At 40.6% G+C, this 22,791-nt stretch overlaps 1 protein-coding gene across 1 annotated transcript in view; it reads left to right on the top strand.

Annotated features, from left to right (window-relative positions):
* Positions 1–20,373, top strand: part of DLC1 (DLC1 Rho GTPase activating protein) — a 318,521-nt gene extending 298,148 nt beyond the window's left edge. The window contains exons 9-17 of the mRNA XM_070949102.1: positions 1,215–1,391; positions 5,384–5,543; positions 8,518–8,716; positions 10,803–11,016; positions 12,874–12,988; positions 13,923–14,141; positions 17,488–17,705; positions 17,842–18,015; positions 19,931–20,373. Of these exons, the coding sequence (XP_070805203.1) occupies positions 1,215–1,391; positions 5,384–5,543; positions 8,518–8,716; positions 10,803–11,016; positions 12,874–12,988; positions 13,923–14,141; positions 17,488–17,705; positions 17,842–18,015; positions 19,931–20,051 (1,597 nt within the window). The 3' untranslated portion in view covers positions 20,052–20,373. The remainder of the gene's footprint in view (positions 1–1,214; positions 1,392–5,383; positions 5,544–8,517; positions 8,717–10,802; positions 11,017–12,873; positions 12,989–13,922; positions 14,142–17,487; positions 17,706–17,841; positions 18,016–19,930) is intronic.
* The last annotated feature ends 2,418 nt before the right edge of the window (positions 20,374–22,791 follow it).

Below are 22,791 nucleotides of genomic sequence, written 5' to 3'. Positions count from 1 at the left end.
TCTACGGTAGGAGTGACACAAAATAATTCTTAATTACTTTCCATAGAATAAGAAAAGTTTAATTATCCAAGTGTGGTGGTGTAGCTGGCTAATATTGCTGATCAGGTTATCATTGAATGCCAAATTATTATTTTTTCTGTTATGTTCTGTGTCATGGATTATCTGAGAAACACTGGATACAAGGAGACTTAGGTTATGCCAAGTTGTTGCATGTTAGAATGTCTAGGTAACTCTTCCTCCACTGTCATTTTATTACAAAATCCTTTGAGAAAAATTTGATCCAGATTCATGCATTCTTTGTTCAGATGTTTGTGTTCAGGTAAACAAATCAAATTTAAATTTTCTCTATTTGGTTTATCAACATGCATACTTTCAATGGGGTCAGTGCAGATAAAATTCTTACAGTATAAACAGTGTCTAAAGTACAGTAAATATTCCAACATTTGACAATTCAAACAAACTCTAGTGCCATACATTCTGCACAAATAGATTTAAAAAATTAATATCGTAGAAATCTGAGATTCTGAAGCAAGGTTGTTTAATAATTCCCATAGGCAAGTCTATACAGGTAGTCTTCGACTTATGACCACAACACAGCCCAAAATTTCTGTTGCTAAGTGAGACTTGTGTTAAGTGAGTTTTGCCCCATTTAACGACCTTTTTTGACACAGTTGTTAAGTGAATCACTGCAATTGATAAGTTAGTAACCCGGTTGTTAAGTGAATCTGGCTTCCCCATTGACTTTGCTTGTCAGAAGGTCGCAAAAGGTGATCACGTGACCCCGGGACACGTCATAAATATGAACCGCTTGCCCAGCATCTGAATTTTGATCACGTGATCATAGGGATGCTGCAAAGGTCATAACTGTTAAGGTCGTAAGTCGCTTTTTCAGCGCCTTTGTAACTTTGAACAGTCGCTAAACGACCTGTTGTAATTCAAGGACTACCTGTATTGGGATACAATTCCAAACCACTCAGTCGCTTCGGCTTTCCATATGTTTAAACCCAGTGATGGGTTGCCCCCGGTTTGGACCGGTTCGCAAGAACCGGTAGTAAAACCGGCGGGGAGCTCCGCCCACCACCCCGGATGTCGTCATAGGCGATCTACGCATGCGATCCCATTGCGAACCAGTAGTAAAGGTAAGTAGAACCCACCCCTGTTTAAACCCTTTGTAGTTCACAGTCACTCAGTGTTGTTTCTTTCTGTTTTTAAAGGCAAAGAATGAGGTGGCATAGCTTTCAGAGTTCCCATCGACCCAGCTTGAGTTCAGTTGCCTTACAGATTGACTGCCAGTCCGTTGCGCAGATGAATTTGCTGCAGAAGTATTCCCTTCTGAAATTAACTGCACTCTTGGAGAAATACACACCTTCCAACAAACATGGTTTCAGCTGGTAAGGAACTGTGTGCATCTCTAGCAAGCCTGTGACTAGTCAGAACCTACAAATAATAGGACCTACGAATCATAAGACCTACTGTTAATTCTTGAGTCTGGATTCCTATCCAACCCAACTGTTTTTTTTTAAAGGGAGGAAGTACATTGGCTCTGAAGGATAAGTATTGGTTTTTTAAATACCTATAGGGAAGATTTTCACAACTAAAGGGTATCAGTTGTTAATAAATCTGTATCCTATTGGAACTCCAATTTGCTGATAAATGCACGATCATTACCTTAAAACAGGTATGGACGGGCTGATGCTCTCTAGATATTTTATTTACTGTTCCCAAGTCTTTTACCAATGGCCATGAAAATTGGATAAAATCCAGAACATTTGACAGACACTACCTGGCCTTAACAGGGACGCGGTGGCTCCGTGGCTAAGACGCTGAGCTTGTCGATCGAAAGGTCGGCAGTTCAGCGGTTTGAATCCCTGGTGCCGCGTAACGGGGTGAGCTCCCCTTACTTGTCCCAGCTTCTGCCAACCTAGCAGTTCGAAAGCACGTAAAAAATGCAAGTAGAAAAATAGGGATTATCTTTGGTGGGAAGGGAACAGCGCTCTGTGCGCCTTTGGCATTGAGTCATGCTGGCCACATGACCATGGAGACGTCTTCGGACAGCGCTAGCTCTTCGGCTTTGAAACAGAGATGAGCACTGCCCCCTAGAGTCAGGAATGACTAGCACATATGTGTGAGGGGAACCTTTACCTTTACCTTTTTTACCTGGCCTTAAGGGTTACATTAGAATATACAAACATTCACGTCCATTGGCTAAATAGATGAAAAATGTTTGTTTTTAAATAAATCACTTCATAATTTCCATTTGTAGCACCCAAAAAGTACAAATAATCTTTGCAGGAGGTATCAAATTTAACTGCTACTTCAACATCTGGCTGACCCTTTTTCTTCCCCTCCCCCCCCCTCCCTTTTGTCTAGGACTGACTATTTTAAGTCCATCATCAAAGTTCTTCCTATTCAAATGCTGTTATTAAGGGAACCTGTGCTAAATTCAGAAGTTGTTTGTCCTGAAGGACCGAAATAAGCGCTGAGCAGTTTGCATGCTTGAGATTCTCGGCGGGCGTCGTAATATGTGTCTGTTTCATTTTTCCATTGCATTCCACCCCTGTGTATTTTAACCAAATGAAAGCTACGCATAGGCTTATATCAATAACACGCTTTCAAACCGTGGAAATATAAATGGGGCGGGGTGCTCGCATGTGAACTAGTCATTCATAGACCTAAAAATAATCATCCCATTGAGTTAGAATTTCTTTGGCTTTTGACATTCCGAGGTCTGCCGAAAGCTTTTGGTTGCTCTCCACTAAAAATTCTTAAAACGATTTAAGTAAAATAGCAAGGCTCTGATTTATGGGATAGTTGAAAGCAACCGGAAAGGCCTTTTTACCCAAGTGGGTAAGAAGAGGTGGTTGGAAAGGAAGAGGCCGGGGAGGGAGGGGGGGAGGGGGGTCGAGTGGGGGCTGTGTCTGAAAAGGCCATTTGTCGAAATGAAGTTTATTTCTGGCAAACACCCATGTATTACATCAATTTCCTGCTGTGACACAAGCTGCTGGGTGGTAGAACATGTTTGAGAGCTTTCTAAAGCAAACAATTTAGTACACAAAACGTCCATTGTTCACGTGTCCATCTTCTCTCAAGAGTCCTGAACAAGCAAAGATTATAAAGGGTCATTGACTGCTAGATCTGTATTTGATTCTTATTTCTGTTGTCAGGGCCACCCTCATTTTCTCCTCTACCTATTGACCTGGCAGATTAACTAAGCAATTACTACTATATTCATTGATTTATTCTCTTGGTAAAGCTCTTAAGACTTCTTCTTCTTTTTTTTTTTTTTTAATGTGAGCAGCTAATTTGTTCTGGTGTGGCCCCAAAATTCAAAATGGATTTTGTTTTTTGTTTTTTTTTTTTTTAAAAAAAAAAGTCTGTACTGGTATTGGCCTAGTGGAGGGAAATGATTTGCTAAGTGAATGGATGGATTTTTTCAAAGGAAAGACAAGTCAACTCGCGGAAAAGACAACAGCTTTAGTTCAGACGGCGATGATGCGGACGGAGAGTGTATTGGCTTGCTTTTCGAAGCTCTGCTGCTGAATTTTTGAAAACAAACGAAGGAAATGCTGACTCTCCAAGTTATTGCAAATTTCTATTTTATTTTAAAATAAAATTTTATTTGAGTATAAATATTAAAAAAACATAACATAACATATACACAACAAACATTTATACAACATATAAACGAAAAGATTATGTTTCCTTCTTAAGCATTTTTTCAAAGTGACATTCTACTTATAATATATTTCTTCACCTCTCCTTAATCTAATAACATTTTTTTTTAAATCGGTAATATTTCCCCCTATATTTTTTGTTTATTTCTCATTTTTAACCAATTATACCAATTGTTCCATATTTTGTAATAATCTGATTCTTCTCTTTCTTGTATTTCTTTGGTTAACCTATCCATTTCAGCGCATTCTAGACTTTTTTCTATTAATAATTAATTATTAAGTTATTGCAAATTTCTATTGCCCTATGTGGCTACTATTGAAATATTGTGGAAATGCAGATCCAAAAACTCCTTGTTGCCAATACAGGCAGTCCTCGAATTTATGACGACCACAATTGAGCCCAGAATTGATGTTGCTAAGTGAGAAATTCGTTAAGTGAGTTTTGCCCGATTTAAACATTTTTCTCGCCACATTTGTTAAGTGAATCTGGCTTCCTCGTCGACTTTGCTTGTCAGAAAGTCAAAAAAGGGGATCAGTGACCCTGGGACACTGCAACCGTCATAAATATGAATCAGTTGTCATGCACTAGAATGTAAATCACATGATCATGGGGATGTTACAACAGTCATAAGTATGAAAAATGGTCGTAAGTGCAGTTGTAACTTCAAACGGTCACTAAATGAACTGTTGCAAGTCAAGGACTACTTGTAATAATAATTTCTATCTCAGTCTTAGCCTGTGAATCTAACTATAGATTGCATGATGATGAGACTTCGAAGTAATAGCTAAAGGAGTCCCACAGTATCTGGAAATATTGCATTTATGAGACCTGAATATCCTAATTTTAAACAAAAACATCCTTCTTGGAATTGTTTATATTCTTAGATGCTGGTTTGAATTATTAAGTTTCCATCCATCTTAACTGTTAATCTAAGCGTAGATTACTCACACAATATAAGATAACAATAACAGCACTGATTAAAGTGCAGGTAGTCCTCGATTTATGACCACAATTGAGCGCCAGATTTTAGTTGCCAAGTGAGACTTTTGTTAAGTGAATTTTGCCCCCTTTTTACAATCTTCCTTGCCACAGTTGTTAAGTGAATCATTGCAAGTTCTTAAATTAGTAAATTCACTTAACAAATTAGTTGTTAAGTGAATTTGGTTTTCCCATTGACTTTGCTTGTCAGAAGGTCACAAAAGGAGACCACATGACCCGGGGATCAAACAAGGGGTCATAAATGTGAGTCAGTTCCCGAGCATCTTACTTTTGATCATGTGACCATGGAGATGCTGCAACGGTCATAAGTGTGAGTCACTTTTTTCGATGCCATTGTAACTTTGAGCAATCACTAAATGAACTATTTTAAGTCAAGGACTACCTGTACTAATAAAACTGTTCACAGTTTTTCTCCCTAATATTACACTTACGTTTTAAGGGGTTTTTTTTTCCCCCATGCCTTTTTCTTAACATCGTAGAATGTTGCAAATTTCAGGGCCTTAATCGGGTTTTCTATGCTGCTATTTTCAGCCATGTGAAATGTTTCCTGGCATATTTTTTTAACCCACAGCCAAAGAGTTGGAAACAGAACCATATGGGGCATATTTGAGAAGAAGCAAGAAATTGTGGGCATCCATCACTGGAGGTTTTTAAGAGGAGACTATAAAGACACACGTTTGTTTATGAGATTATTTCTGATCTTCCACAGGGCTGTGCCAAAGTTTATGAAAAGGATAAAAGTCCCAGATTATAAAGACCGAAATGTGTTTGGCGTTCCCCTAATAGTTAATGTCCAACGTACCGGACAACCTCTTCCGCAGAACATACAACAAGCTATGAGATACCTTCGTAACAACTGTTTGGATCAGGTGAGTGTCTTTGCATTGGGATCTTCTACTGTTAGAGATGTTTTGTTTTGTTTTGTTTTGTTTTGTTTTGTTTTGTTTTTGTTTTTATTGGATTTATATACCGCCCTACTCCCGAAGGACTCAGGGCGGTGAACAGCCACAGAATAAAACACATAAATACAAAAATTTAAAATAGAATAAAAACGAATTAAATAATTTGGCTGAGACAAATTTAAAATACCCAATAATTTAAAAACAAATTAAAATTTACATTTACATTTAAAAAGGGGAAAAGATTTAGGCCAGGCCAACTTGATGAAATAAGAAAGTCTTGAGCGCGCGACGGAAGGTGCGCAGATCCGGGATCCTCCGTATCTCCGGGGGGAGCTTGTTCCAGATTGTAGGTGCCCCCACAGAGAAGGCTCTCCCCTTTGTTTGACATTGTTTGACCGACGGCACCCAGAGGAGCCCCTCTCTATGGGAGCGTACTGGCCGGTGGGAGGCTATTGGTGGTAGCAGGCGGTCCCGAGATGTTCATTTCCCGTTGTCTGCTAGTGCTGAGGTTGCATTGTTTAAGTTACTCTATTAGTATAGATCAGGGGTCTGCAACATTAAACACTGGAAGAGTCATTTGGACCTGTTTCCCACAGAAAAGAAAACACCGGGAGCCACAAAACTCTTCCCGTGCCTGATTATTTCTTGAGCGGCCACAAAACTAGCATATGTAGTTGAATTAAACGTTCTGTTTTCTTCTAAAACTTTTCTTTTCTTGGATTTATCCATGGTTGGCCTACCAAGGGTTGAAAAAGCTAAATAAATTGCGTGCCGGCAGGTGTCAGCCACATTGGCGGTTGTGACGCATATTTTGAGTGACAGGGAGCCTCAGCAGAGGGGTGAAAGAGCCACATGCGGCTCCAGAGCCGCAGGTTGCTGATCCCTGGAATAGATAATTAAGTGAATATATTTATGATTAGATTGTAGTTGTGTTCACACACACACACACACACAATTATACTATAAAACCATACTACAAAAAAAATGTTGAGACCTTGGAGAAAGTTCAGAGAAGAGCAGCTAAAATGATCAAAGGCCTGGAGACTAAAACATACGAAGAACAGCTGCAGGATTTGGGTTTTGGCTAAAGAAGAATTAGGGGTGACGTGACAACAGTATTCCAGTATTTCAGGGGCTGCCACGAAGAAAAGTGGGGGTCAACTTATTCTACATAGCACCGGAGGGCAGGAGAAGAAATAATGATTGGAAACTAACCAAAGTGAGAAGCAACCTGGAATTAAGGAGAAACTTCCTAACAGTGAGGACAATTAACCAGTGGAACAGCTTGCCACCAGAAATCATGGGCATCCATCACTGGAGGCTTTTAAGAGGAGACTAGACAGCCACTTACCTGAAATAGTATAGGTTCTCCTGCTTGAGCAGAGGCCTGGACTAGAAGACTTCCAATGTCCCTTCCAGTTCTATTCTATTCTAAATATGTCGAAAAGATCTATGTCCAAATATCAATGTCTAGGCCAGGGGTGTTAAACTCAAATTTCATTGAGGGCCGCATCAGTGTTGTGTTTGATCTCGGGGGGGGCATCTTAACGTCATTCGTGTAGGCGCCTGTGGTGGCCCGAACGCTCTGCCAGCAAAAACAGGCTCCCGAGTTCCGTTTTTGGCTGTGACGGCCTCCTGCAAACGGACGGAGCCCGTTTTCGCTGGCAGAGGCACCGAGGGCCAGTCCTTCGCTGTTTTCAGAACGGCTCTGCAGACCAGATCTAAGCACCTTGAGTTTGACACCCCTTGTCTAGGCCATCTAACCATTGAAGCACAGCACTGTTTCTATTTAAAAAAAAAAAAAAATACTGGACTGCTATATGCCCTCAGCTAACAACCGAGGGTATATACAGGTAAACCTCGACTTACAGTTAGTTTAGTGACAATTCAAAGTTACAATAGCATTGAAAAAGGTGACATCACTATTTTTCAGCTACGACCTTTGCAGCTCCCCATGATCACGTGATCACAATTCAGATGCGGAGCAACTGGTTCATACTTACAGCCGTTGCTGTGTCCCGAGGTCATGTGATCACTTTTTGCGACCGTCTGACGAGCAAAGTCCATGGAAAAGCCAGATTCACTTACCAACCGGGTTGCTAACTTTATCAGTTGCAAAGCCAGATTCACTTAACAACTGAGGCAAGAAAGGTCGTAAAATGAAGCAAAACTGACTTAACAAATGTCTTACTTAACAACAGAAATTCTGGGCTCAATTGTGGTCGTAATTCGAGGACTACCTGGACATTACCCGTGTTATGGGGTTCTACTAATCTAGGTGAAATGTTAATTTATATTGCTATTCCATGTATGATATGTCATGCACTAAATCCGAGGTCGGCAACCTTAAACAGTCAAAGAGCCACAAACGTCCTAACCGGAAGCCCCCTGTTCAATTCTGGAGCCAACCGGAAGTCCAGTTCCCCCACCATAGAGTCTTCTCCTAGCGCGGCGTCCTTCTTCCTCTGCCAACCGGAGATCTGGTTCTCCCACCATAGAGTCCCCTCCTGCGCAGCATCCTTTTTCCTCTACTTGTCCTAACCGAAAGCCCTATCAATTGTGGAGCCGACTGGCGACAGGGAGCCACAGCAGAGGGATGAAAGAGCCACATGTGGCTCCAGAGCTGCAGGTTGCTGACTACTGCACTAAATAAATAAATAAGTCCCCTAAACACTTTACCTCTCCTATACAGGTATCCTAGCAAAAAGAGCTAATAGTATAATTCCAGACTGGCCTGTGTGTAGTACTTTTTAATGCAGTGAGACATGATTTTTCATATCAGAATTAATGTAACGAAATATAGAGAGGGTTTGTATGTACGGCCTATTATTTACTCACCAAAATCAGATCTTGAATTTAATCCCAGTGCCACAGGTAAAAAGTGTTATTGGTAACAGCTTCCTGTTTTGTCTAATGCGAATGCTTTCCTTTCGTCGCACAGGTTGGCCTTTTCCGAAAATCTGGAGTCAAGTCAAGAATCCAAGCGTTACGACAAATGAATGAGAACGCAATAGGCAAAGTGAATTATGAAGGCCAGTCTGCTTACGATGTGGCCGACATGCTCAAACAGTATTTCCGCAACCTGTCAGAACCTCTCATGACCAACAAACTTTCAGAGACGTTCTTACAGATCTACCAGTGTAAGTCACTCATGTTCGTGGTTTCAGTTGTTCCCAAATGCTCATCTTTCCTCTAGCACAGACAGAGGAATGGTTTTTAATATAACTCGTAGTTTTATTGGGTTTTATGCATTTTACTTTTATGCATTTTGTTTGATTATCTACATTGCCCAGAGTCACTATATGAGATGGGCAGCTCTAAACAAATGTAATAAATGAATAAGTCCATATAAGGTCAGCCGATGCTGCTGTTTTTAACAGGGAGCTTTAATCCATTGATTGGTGGAGGCGTTATCATTTCCAGAATACACATTTCCGTGGATTTATGTTCCCCTCTGTAAGAGCATGAAGCAGACTTCTTGTCCCAACAAAAAACCCTTTTTATTAAGTAACTGTAAGAATTTCCCACCTCCAAGAAGAATTTACTACGGTGGTTTGTAACTGTTGCATTTTGGGAAGATCTTGTTCTGACCGAGGCTTCCGAAGAGCATGAAGCAGACTCCTTATCCCAACAAAAAACCTCTCATTCACATCCAGCAAAGTCTTTCAAGGGAGAATTTACAGTCACAGACCTTATCTGGCTTGGACAGCTGCCAGGCCGATATCTTCAAAACTTCAAAACAAGAAATCTCTGAGAGTCACGAACCAATTAAGTGAACTAATTGTCTCCTGCAAACTCCACTCCCCTTTCGCTCCTCTTTTATTCCCTCTGGGAGGGGCCATTCATCGTCCACCTGTGGTCTTACTCCCAAGGCGACCCTTGTTCTTTAGCTGTTCCCTTTGTCTGGCAACTCTGTGCATGCGCACACTGGGAACAGGCTCCAGCTGTTTGTCTGCCTCACTGATGTCTGACTCAGAAGGGAGCTGAAAACTGGCATATGGCTCTGGCCCCCTCTTTGCGTCCGACGCAGAGCCCTTGTCAGAGCCTTCCCCAGACTCCAGGACTGGCCCATGTTCTTTCCCAACCTCCTCACTTTCCGAATCTGCTGCCAGCTCCGCAATGATACTCCACAATGTATCTTTCCTTTAGTGTACCAAAGTGTACACTACAGTTTACCGAAATATATCAGCTTCTCTTCCAACTTCGTTCTCTTTTATCAAATTTTATGCAGTAAACCAAGGCAAAGTGTGGCATTAGAGTACTTGTAACCAACTCATTGTGTGGTGGTCATCTCTACAACTCCCACAGAGAGGGCCTCCTCAGGGTGCCATCAGCCAAACAATGTAGGCTGGTGACCCCCAGGGGGAGGGCCTTCTCTGTGGGGGCTCCTACCCTCTGGAATCAGTTGCCCCCTGAGATAAGGAGAATCCATGACCTCAGTGCCTTCCGTCGTGCCCTTAAAACCGATCTTTTCCAGCAAGCCGGGCTGGTTTAAGAAGAAATTTTTAAATTCTTTTAATCGGTTTGTGATTTCTTAACTTTCGGGCCAAATTTATATATATTTTTAACTGTTTTTAATATTTGTATTCTATGTTCTTATCTTGGCTGTACACCGCCCTGAGTCCTTAGGGAGAAGGGCGGTATATAAATTGGAAATTAAATTAAATTAAAATTAAACTACAAATCCTTTTCTTTGCTCCGTCATCGTTCATTTGTTTGTTGAAGAACAGCTGGATATTTTGTTGGGTCAAATCAGATATACATTTAAGGGCTACTTATTTTAAACTGGCTTTCCAGTTGAGGAATATGCTTCTCTGGTGTATCTTTATTTCAGTTCTTGTTTGATGGACTTTAATGATAAAGTATCTGTTGTTATGCCTGATTCATAAACTAGATTACATAAATCTAATTTGTAAAAGTCCTTTTTTAGCCGTTCTGCTGCTCTCCAAATTAAATTCTAAATTTAACTCTGGCATATTCAGGGCTTTGTTTTAGCTTTGAGTCTCTGGCTAAGCAGGAAATACCTGAGGGCAGTTATGCTGTTGACCCAAAAAAAAAAATGAACATTCTTTCATTTACCATGAATGGTATGCAACACACTAAAGGAAATTGCTTGAGACTAAAGTCAAAAATAGCCAAAGTTAAAGAGTTTGCTTTGGGATGCATTCATGCTGCATGGGTGGAAAAAATCAATGAGCTGATGAGAGGACTTCTAATTTTGTGCAGATGTGCCAAAAGACCAGCGCCTCCAGGCAATCAAGGCGGCCATTATGCTTCTACCAGATGAGAACCGAGAAGTCCTACAGATTCTTCTGTATTTTCTGAGTGACGTCACAGCTGCTGTGAAAGAAAACCAGATGACGCCAACAAATCTGGCCGTGTGTTTAGCGCCTTCTCTTTTCCACCTGAACACCCTTAAAAGAGAAAATTCGTCTCCAAGGTGAGTCTCCATATTGGTTCTACCCGAGTTCCAGCACTAGTGGGTTGCTACCCCGTTGAAGAAGCTTTTGCTTTTAACTCTGTCGTTTTAACTCTGTCGTTCTTTTTTACGGGGGGTGGCAAGGGGCAAAATGTTTCTACCAAACTGCTTTGTATTTAATTTTCCATCCTGAAAAAATTACAAGATATTGGTTTTTATTTATGTAAAATCTACAAGTTATGTAGATTTGTAAACCACCAATTTCAGAGATTGGGGATACAGGGACGCAGTGGCTCAGTGGCTAAGATGGCCGTTCAGCGTTTCGAATCCCTAGTGCTGCATAATGGAGTGAGCTCCCGTTACTTGTCCCAGCTTCTGCCAACCTAGCAGTTTGAAAGCCCGTAAAAAATGCAAGTAGAAAAATAGGGACCACCTTTGGTGGGAAGGGAACAGCGTTCCGTGCGCCTTTGGCATTGAGTCATGCCGGCCACATGACCATGGAGATGTCTTCGGACAGCACTGGCTCTTCGGCTTTGAAATGGAGATGAGCACTGCCCCCTAGAGTCAGGAACGACTAGCACATATGTGCGAGGGGAACCTTTACCTTTACCTAATTTCAGAGACTGAGCATTGCATGTTATCATGCTCATATGTCATCTCTCAGTTCTTTTGCGAAAGAAATTTGCTCATCACCTGTATGTGAAGGTTTTAGAATCGTAAAACTGGACGGGACCTCAGAAGTCTTCTAGTCCAGCCCCGTTCAAGACAGGAAACTTATTCCATCCCAGTCAAATGGTTATCCAGTCTACATTGATATTTCAAAAATTGATCAAAGCCTGGTCAAAGAGGTTGGTTTTGGCTCATAAATTATCTTAACGTTATATAAAAATAATTAACAATACAGTCCGATGAATAAAGACTAAAGAACAAAAACACCACTCATTGTCGTGAGTGGTGTTTTGTAGGTGGTTGGCTGGTAGGGGCCAAAATTGTGGAAACCTTTTGGGGAAAGTGTATTTTCTAAAACTAGCTAATAACACCAATTTATTTATTTATTTATTTTGGAGTAGTACCATAAAATTATATATCAATGGAAAGATAATTTAATCAAGAATGTAATGCAATAACTTTTATGAAGGATTTGCCTTTAGAATAGCAGTTACAGTAGAAAGAAGAAAAGTGAAACCCGTAGAAAAAACGAGATATACAAAAATTATCACCATGTCAGTTAATACTTAGTTTGGGTAACCTTTAGCATGAATTACGGCCTTACAACGTCTTCCCATGGAGTGAACCAAGTCTTTTAGTTCTGCAGCTGTTCTAATGTGAAACCAAGAATGAATGATGGCTTCTATTAACTGGGTTTTATTGCTGGGTTGCTTCTGACTAACAAGTTTCTTTAGTCGGCTCCATAGATTTTCAATTGGGTGAAGATCTGGGCTATTCCCAGGCCATTCCAGCAGTGGAATAGGATTATCTCGAAACTCCAAACCAAAAAAAAGTGGTGTTATTAGCCATCAAACCTCAAAAATACACTTTTCCCAAAAGATTTCCACAATTTTGGCCACTCCTGCAGGTGGTTTTTAATTTCCATATAAGATTGCAAAGGAGATCAATGGGGCTTACTTCTATTTTAGTACATATAGATGTGGATTATGAGAACATTAATCAGGGTCATTTCCATCCATTATATTACCCATGACAAGTAGAAATCCATGAGAGAAGCTGAAAATAAATACACTTAGATGCAGATAATCAGATATAAAAATAGGTTTTAGGTGCAGTCGCTACCATTTGCTTTAATTATTCATTTACATCCCAGACCATTAGTGCATTCTGATCTGCTTTTATTGATTAGTCTTGTTCATTCGTTGACAGGGTAATGCAAAGGAAACAGAGTCTGGGCAAACCGGATCAGAAAGACCTAAATGAGAATTTGGCTGCAACTCAGGGCTTAGGCCACATGATTGCTGAGTGTAAGAAGCTTTTCCAGGTGAATATTTTGTCTATTTGCTCATTTTTAACATCTTGAACTAATATTCTGTAGAGGTTGTATCTTTGTTCTTGGCACCTCATGTTTTTTTTCCTGGCTGCTGCCCTTGCTGGAATGCAACGTAAGGGCTTACAATGGGCAACTGTCAAAAACTGCACTATTCCCACTTAAAAATAATTTGTGATTTCTAACTGTGTGTGTTTGTATCTGTCTGTGTATGTGAGTTTGTGTTTGTGTGCATGCAATTCAATGATGGTAGAACTACATCGTATTTATGGGGAGATTAGATATGGTCCTGCTTTCACTAAAATGCTACAATATTACCGTATTTTTCGGAGTATAAGACGCACTTTTTCCCCCCCTAAAAGAGGCTGAAAATTTGGGTGGGTCTTATACTCCGAATGTAGCTTTTTCGAAGCTTTTTTTCAGCCCTAACGAGGTGCTAACGAGGCTCCTGCTCCCTCCACTCACTCTCCGCTGTGCTTTAACGAGGCGCTAGTGAAGTGAAGCATCTCCATGCTTTGCTCCGACTCTCAGCTGTTTTTTAGAAGCCTTTTTTCAGCCCTAACTAGGCGCTAGCCGAGTGAAGTGATCTCCCCGTGCTTTGCCTGCTTTTCTCATTGCTGCTTCCTCTCAGCTGTGCCTTAGAAGCTGTTTTTTATCCCCAAGCAGGGGATAAAAAAAACAGCAAACTAATGTGCTGAAGCTGACCAGACTAAGGATGCTCGCCAGACAAATACCTGGTAGGCAGATTTTTTTCCCCCTATTTTCCTCCCCAAAAACTAAGCTGCGTCTTATTCTCCGGTGCATCTTATACTCTGAAAAATATGGTAGTTACAGCCACTTTCAGAACAAAGAAAACAACGCAAATGTCGGCTCATCGTGTGAACCTCCAATTATTTACTCCCTGTTTTATTCATTTCCTGACTCTTAGATCCCAGAAGAAATGAGCAGATGTCGGAATTCTTATACAGAACAAGATCTTAGACCTCTCAGCTTTGAGGACTTGGGACAAACTAACAACTCGGAGTCTGCCGGTTATCATTCTTATATCCAGGACTGTATGGATGATTTTTTCAAGGAAATAAAGGATAAATTTAAGGGTTGGGTCAGTTGTCCCACCCCAGAACCAGCAGAACTTGCCTATAAAAAGGTACAGTACATTGGCATATTTCTCGTGTTTGTGCATAGATTTTAACAGACAAAATTTAGTGTAAGTGGTTAATATTCCTTCAGTCTCATGCATTGTCTTTCTGTATTCTTAGAGCATGCATAGATGTTTGTGTAATGCATGTATTCTAAGACATGGCATGTTTTATTTAAAATCTTTCTATCATTTTTCATTAGAAGAATTGAATGAAAAATGAAGGTTGTAGCAAATCCTAACATTTTGATTTGGGGTTGTCATGAGTCAACCATGATTTAAATATTACATCTATAAAGTAATCTAATACACCACCAACAGTAGACCATTCTCCTATACCTATCTCAATCCAGTGGTGGGTTTCCCCCAGTTCGCACCGGTTCTATAGAACCGGTAGTAAAACCGGCGGGAGGCTCCGCCCACCGACCCCGACGTCATCAAAATGCTTCTGCACTTGCACAGAAGAGCGTGTGCGTAAGCGAGCGAGTGCGCGCGCGCGGCCCCGTTGCAAACTGGTAGTAAAGGTAAGTAGAACCCACCCCTGGCTCAATCCCTCTGGTAATTCCAGAAAAAGATGTGGCAGGTCTATTTAATAGGCAAAAGATCAGAAAAGCTCGAGGGCCAGATGGAGTGATTCCTTCTTGATGGAAATCCTTCCATTCCCCATCATACAGTCAGAGCTGAAGAAGCTTCTTGGATGAGAAACGAAACGTCTTCAAAGAAAAAATAAGAAAGCCCAGTTGCCTCTTGAAAAAGCACCTTTGGGACAACTATGACCTGGATGATTGAGAAACTCCATAGACATTCTTGATGGAAAGACTGTGCTAAAGAGCTGGCCACTGTCTTTACTCAGATTTTTAATAAATCACTGAGGGTGATTTATATCCCTTCTTGCTTTAAACGCTCTACCATCATCCTGTTTCCTAAGAAATGTCCCATCAGGGAGCTAAATGACTACAGATTGGTTGCTCTGACATCTGTATTCATGAAGACCTTCTAGATCAGAGGTCCTCAACCTTTCGGACCTCAGGGACCACTAAATTCATAATTTTAAATCCCGCGGACCACTAATATGATCTGCCTAATGATTGGCTGGCTGGGCATGGCTAGTGGTCATATGACTGGGTGGGCGTGGCCAACTTAATGTCACTCACATTGAGGGGCACCTCGCCGGCCTCTACTCACCCCTCCCCTCCCAGCCACTCCTCCCCTGCCTGCCCGGACTCCTTAGGGCCCCAATAGGAAGCAGTTGTTGGAGCTAAGCAGCCACCACAAAAAAGAGTTGGCAAAACAGCTGGCTCAGTTCAAATTGGATCTGACCGAGAAGGAGGCTCAGCAGAAGCACCTCACTGAGGACTACGAGCATAGGCTTTCCAAGCAGAGGGAAGACCTGTGGGAGTGCAAGGCCAGGCACTGGTGCATGGAGGCTCAGCAGGCTGAGATGGTCAGCCAGTTCCAGGCCATGATGCAGTCCTACTGGAACAAGGCCCTCCAGCTCTTTGCCACCAGCAGCACTTCCCTCCAGCCTTTGCCCAAAGCCCCGCACCAGGAGGCCGAAGCAGACCCCAAATCAGAATTTCTGTCCCCCTCCGACCTACACAAAAAGACCCCAAAGGGAAGACTCTCTGCAACAACACAAACATTTATTGCACGTTTCTGCCCCAGGGCCTGTAGTTGGAGTTTATATTGCACTGAATCAGGGGTTTCCATCCTCTGATTCAGTGCAATATAAAAAATGCAAATAATTTTTCTGCGGACCACCAAAATTTTCTCGCGGACCACCAGTGGTCCACGGAACCACCAGTTGGTGACCACTGTTCTATATGCTAGTGCTGGCCCACCTGAAACTCATCACAGATCCACTGATAGACCTCTTCAGTTTGCTTATCGAGCAAACGGGTCAGCAGATGTCGCTATCGATATCTCATTATAGTATATTCTGCAACATCTTGACTCTCCCTTTTTTGAGGACTTTAGCTCAGCATTCAATACCATCATTCCATAAATTCTCTATTTTGATCTAGTTTACTGTATCTGCTTATATGAGTAGGTAGATAATCAGGGTTTTTTGACAGATAGGAAGCAACAGATAAGGCTAGAGAAAATTACATCTAGTACTCGTTTCCTCTACCAATGACCACCTCAAGGAAACCTTAGTTAAAGTTCTGAAGTCTGCAGACAATACAACAGTCATTGGCCTCATTTGAGATGGTGATGAGTCTGCATACAGATGGGAGGTTAAACAACTGGTCCTGTGGTGCAGCCGTAACAATCTGGAGCTTAAAACCGTAGAGATGAGAGTGGATTTTAGGAGAGACTCTTGTGTTTTACCACCTCTTATCACGTTGGACAGCATAATATCAGCAGAAGAGTCCATCAGATTTCTATAACCTCCCAGGATTTGAAAGGGACAGTTACACATCATTAAAAAGGCACAACAAAGAATGTTCTTCCTGGATCCACACAGGAAGTTCAAACTGCCCCAGGAACTGTTGATACAGTTTTACAGAAGAATTGTTGAGTGTGTTATATGTACTTCTATAACAGTCTGGTTTGGTACAGCAACCAAACCAGGACAGGCACAGACTCAAACGGATTGCAGAAAAAACAATTGCAACCAGCCTCCTTCCATTGAAGATCTGTAGGTTGCACAGGTCAGAAGGAGGGCTGAGAAATATCTGTAGACCCTCACATCCTGGACATAAACTGTTTCATCTTCTCCCTTTGCTACAGAGCATTGCAGGCCAAAACAACTAGACACAAAGGCAGATTTTTCCCTTGGACCATCACTCTGCTGAATATCTAATTCTCACAGTGCTGTCTAATGTCTGTGTATATTTACCCATGTAGTATGGCTGTAGTATTAACATTATCATTCTTATTATCTTCTTTGCTACCCTCTCTTGTTGTCGTCATCATCATCATCATCATCATCATCATTCTTTTGGTTTGCATGTACACAGAAAGCTTTTGCACCAAAGACAAATTCTTTGTGTCACACAAATCACACTTGGCCAAATAAAATATTCTAATCCATAAATATGATAATGTCTCTGTCTCTCTCTCTCTGTCTCTCTCTCTCTCTCTCTCTCTCTCTCTCTCTCTCTCTCTCTCTCTCTCTCTCTCTCTCTCTGAACATTGCTAAATAAGGCTGTTGTTGGTATCGTTTTATGCAGTGTGTTTTCTGCCAAATTGGCTGGCACAAAATTTTCGTTGCTATATAGAACAATCAGAAATGACTTGATCTTTTATTTTGAATCAGTGTGGTTCCAGTGACTAAATCAATCATGATTATTCAAGGAAAGGACTGTTGCAATAAAGATGATTAAACGCTTTAGCAACGATGTACTTGCAGGTTTGTGAAGGTCCACCTCTACGGCTGTGGAAATCCGTGGTTGAAATCCCTGCGACGCCTGAAGAAGTATTAAACCGTATCGTTAAAGAACAGCATCTTTGGGATGAAGATCTTTTAGATGCTAAAGTCATTGAGACTTTGGATAGCCAGACTGATGTTTACCAATTTGTACAAAACAATATGGCGCCACACCCAGCAAGAGACTGTGTCATCCTCAGGTAACTATACAGACTGTATCCATAAAACAACTTTCTTAACATTTGGCAGCTGGGAATAAAAACACATTTGGATAAGCTTGCTCACCTTCCTTTCACCCTCATCCATTCTTACAGAAGTTGTGCTTGATTCTAACAGGACTTGGAGGACCAATCTCTCTAAGGGAGCATGCGCGCTCTTAAGTTTCTCAGTGGAACATGACCGTGCGCCCGTCCTTGGTATTAGAGTGAATGTGCTGTTGTCCAGATATCTTATTGAACCTTGCGGGATAGGAAAATCCAAACTCACCTATATGTGTCGAATTGATTTAAGGTAAATCGTGTCCTCTATTTTCCTTAGATTGGGCGGGAATTTCTATCTCTAGTATGACATATTTGGGGAACGAAAAGTTACAGGGCCCAAAGCTAATTATTGTATATTGTAAGACAGCGTAAGAAACGGTGACCTCCAGATATCTTGGGTAATCATAATCTTCTACATCAGGGGTGCCAAACTCACGGTGGCATCATGTGATGTATCGGGACGTTTTTTTCCCTTCGCTAAACGGGGTGTGGGCGTGCCCAGCGCGTGACGCATCCGGCCCGCAGGCTGGGAGTTTGACAGCTCTGCTCTACATGGTCATTGGCAAGGGATTGTGTAAATTAAAGATTCCACCTTCTGAAGGGCACTTGTTTGCCACTCCATGATAGAAAAACCAATTAAAATTAATTTGGTTACTTTTGATTACTAATCGGCATTGTTGGCTTGTTGATACTAATGGTTCCAAAGAAATTTCCCCTGTTACTTGGCAATTTACTTTCTTAAGAATCTTTGAATAAAACTAAATGCCTTGTATGTGTTTAAACAATAGAAACCATGCTTCTGTTTTGGGAGAATGCATTGGGAGCCCAGAGATAGTTTTGTAGATGTTCCTTTAGCAAGGGCAACAGGCTTCTTGGGAACAAGAGCAGATGGAAAGGAGCAATCTTGTTTGCTGCCGTCTCTTATTTGCAATTAATTTGTTTACCTGCTTACCATGGCAGCCGTTTTACTTGAGTGCCCACAGCATGCTTTCAAATCGGCTCAAAAGATTTGCTTACCAAAGAATGGTTTAGTCAGTCTTTGCAAATTCTGCTTTTCAAGGTCTCTTTGGGATCCTAAATGGAGATTTTTGGGGAAATACATAAAATTCTAAAAGGCCATCTTTCCCTGAGTCAGCCTTACGGACTTACTACCTCTTTGGTTGTTTCTATTCCATACTTGTTTAGAATAGAATAGAATAGAATAGAATAGAATAGAATAGAATAGAATAGAATAGAATAGAATAGAATAGAATAGAATAGAATAGAATAGAATAGAATAGAATAGAATAGAATAGAATAGAATAGAATAGAATAGAATAGAATAGAATAGAATAGAATAGAATAGAATAGAATAGAATAGAATAGAATAGAATAGAATAGAATAGAATAGAATAGAACAGAACAGAACAGAACAGAACATTTATAAACCTTTATTAACATTTAAAATCCAAAAATACAAGTTAAAATACATCTATAACAAAAATACATCCGTAATTTAAATGTTAATAAAGGTTTATTTAAAAAAATAGAACGGAACAGAACAGGAATTAGAGTAGAGTAGAGTAGAGTAGAGTAGAGTAGAGTAGAGTAGAGTAGAGTAGAGTAGAGTAGAATAGAATAGAATAGAATAGAATAGAATAGAATAGAATAGAATAGAATAGAATAGAATAGAATAGAATAGAATAGAATAGAATAGAATTCTTTATTGGCCAAGTGTGATTAGACACACAAGGAATTTGTCTTTGGTGTATATGCTCTCGGTGTACATAAGGAGAATAAAGTCCATTCATCAAGAATAAAAAGATACAACACTTAGTGATAGTCAAGGTTACTAATAAGCTATCAAATCGTACTAGGAAACAAATAAAAACAATATAATTGAAAGATACAAGCAACATTGTTATAGTAATAAGTGGGAAGAGATAGATACTAGTAAGGAAGAGAAGAATAATAGTAATACAGTCTTAGTAAATTATTTGACAGTGTTGTGGGAATTAGTTGTTAAGCAGAATGATGGCATTCGGGGGGAAAACTGTCCTTGTGTCTAGTTGTTTTGGTGTGCAGTGCCCTAAAGAATCTTTTTGAGAGTAGAAGTTGAAACAATTTATGTCCAGGATATTTGGAGAAAAGTTATCTAAATCCCACCTTTTCTTTCTTTGAAACAGGGGACATAAGCCTGACTGGTACACAAAAGCATTTGGGCACTTGTGTGCAGCGGAGGTTGTGAGGATTAGAGACTCTTTCCTTAATCAAAATCTTGAAGCTAAGGAAGCAACATCCAGGTGATGGATCAAGGGGACCAGCACAGCACCGGCCTGTCTAAAGATTTTCGGGGAAGGTTGATTATCCACCCTAGGACGGATCATATATCCAGTAGATCCTGAAGAGAAACTTTCTGGAATGGGTTTGAGATTGTCCCTCAGTGACAATCCCTAGCGTTTTTTAAAGCTGCTTTTTTTTGTCTGTGTTAGGCCTATAGTGTAGGTCTTAACTGGAAAATTTTGGATGGTGCAACTTTTGTTGTTGTTTTTTTTAAAGGTAAGATTAATGTTCGCTTAGGTGCTGTGAATTGCTTCTGAGAAGCAAAGCTCTAAGACTTAAAATATATTTCTGAAATACAGTGAAAATTATTCATTCCTATATTATGTTAGCTTTATGTATGTACCTGTACTTCGTTTGTTGAGGGACTGCTGCAGCCACTGGATTTGGTGTTGTTCCTCAGTGGATTTTCACGAGAGTAAGTGAAGGAAGGTTTGCACGAAGGCAGAGGTGTGAATGATTGTCTTAAGTTGTTGACTGGAGTATGAAGAGCCAAAATGGCAGAATCAGAGTGTCTGGTACACTTGGAAGGCATTGGGAAGAATTTAGCAGGTGGGAAGAGAATCGGCTTAGAATCTGACTGAGAGACCCATTACAACAGAGATCTTCAAACTTGGCAGCTTTAAGACTTGAGGACATTCAACTCCCAGAATTCTCCAGCCAGCTATAGCTGGCTGGAGAATTCTGGGAGTTGAAGTCCACAAGTCTTAAAACTGCCAAGTTTGAAGACCTCTGCATTACAAGCTTCAACTCTTCATTCCTCTTGAGTTCTTATTACTCACATGTGTATCTAAAAATTGAAAAGTGTTGGGCTACATCAGCCAGGGCAAAGAATGGTGAAAAGCAGAACACTTGAAACTTATTTAAAAATGCCAGATATATTTCAGTGTGTGTCTTTTGTATGGAGATAATTTTGTATGTGCTCCCAGTTGAAGGGTCTCAGCTTTTCATAACTGCCATGTAAGAATACCGGTCACATTTGCTACGCTCAGACCTTATATTGTTTGGAATACTTTCTTAACAATCTGTAAAGAGCATCTCAAGAAAATGTGAATGAAGTCACTTTTCCTACCACCTATTTCTTTTAGTATCCGTTCATAAACAACATCTTGGTTTAATTGACATAGGAATAAATGCTTGTCGTTTGACAGCAGGGCCGAAACTGCTTTCCGTAGCTGAAAAGGGCAACACTGAAAAATACCATAACTGGAACATTATAAAGTTCTAAAATGTTTCCGCATAGCAGATACTCCTAGGAGTTAAACATATTCATATAACCCATTCCATTGTAACCATATAACCTCATTTATCGACAAGGTTTGGAGGAAGATATATCCCCCAAAGTTAGACGCAATGTAGTTGGGTAAAAACGAATATTCGTGCCACCAAATTATAGGACATGATGCAAAGAACTGCAGGTTAAGATAAACAGATTAAAATGATCAAGAGTTCTATGGTGAATTTTGTATAAGACATCCCAGAAGTATAAGCTAGAGCAGAGCCGTGATAGCAATAATAAATGAAAATAGGAAAATACATGTAGGATGTTGTCATTTTACCAGTCTAAAAACTACAGATTAACTGTCCAATGTTTGGGGGGGATGGAGAAGAGTCAAATTATTATTTTGCATGTAATATTTGTCAACAGTTTCTGCACATCTTAATGAGCATTATTAGTAAGGAATCTTTTAAAAAAGCCTTTAGAGAATGACACTGTTTCAGTGATAGGTTTTACTGTAAAAACAACAAAGCACAGGGAAGATAAATACCGTCCTTCCTCCTTGTTACAGAATATATATATTTGATTCCAATGCGTTGGCGGATGTGAAGAATAGAAAATCATTGTAATCCATGCTGTTAAATAATATTACTGTCATGTAATTCAAGGGTAAAAAACCTGCCCCAAAAGCAAGACACTTCATGTCTTGTTGTGAATCCAGCCCTCACCCTTTCCAAATCTGCTGTGGTGCCCCACGACAAAAATTACACTTTGATTGACGGATGTACGACTCAGGTGTGAATGCTATGAAATAAAAAAGAAAGGTGGTTTATCTGTATATTTGGAATAAAATCATTGTATAGATCCATTTGAATAACTAAAACCAGCCCCTTACAGCTGTAAATTACTGCCAAGATGTATGTTGTCACCAAAGATTAGGTGAAATTGGCAGTTGGCGTGCTTTGTTCATTCAGAAAAGACCTGTGCGATTTTCACCTGGTCTTCTTTCCCAGCCTTGGAACCGTGGCACATTTAGAAGAAGCTCTTAGATACCATTGTCAGTATTATTATTATTTTCATAGAGTGTTTGAGATTACTTTTGAGAGTATTGGGAAGAGCTCTTCCTAATTCTGCACCTGTACTAATGCCTTGGGTTACTTTGAGTCTCTTATTTTCCCTCTGTGTTCAATCTATAAGCAGTGTTATGTCAAGAGAGGGACTGTATCCGTGATGGCAAACCTATGGCACGCGTGCCAGAGGTGGCACGCAGCGCCCTCTCTGTGGGCACGCGAGCCGTCGTCCCAGTTCAGCTCTGCCACGCATGCACGTGTGCTTCCTGCCAGCCAGCTGGTCTTCAGGTCTTCGCCACGCATGTGCGGGGGCCCATGCACTGGGGGTGGGGCGCATGCACTTTGGGCACTCGGTCCAGAAAAGGTTAACCATCCCTGGACTATATGGTAGGTTAGAATTCTTCCTTGTATCTGTTTC

This window comes from Pituophis catenifer, unplaced genomic scaffold, assembly GCF_029215685.1.
Source record: "Pituophis catenifer annectens isolate HBS135680 unplaced genomic scaffold, rPitCat1.0.hap2 SCAF_8, whole genome shotgun sequence".
NCBI classification, from domain to species: Eukaryota; Metazoa; Chordata; class Lepidosauria; order Squamata; family Colubridae; genus Pituophis; species Pituophis catenifer.
The sequence above is the reverse complement of the archived record's forward strand: the minus strand, read 5'-3'. Positions and strand labels throughout refer to the sequence as shown.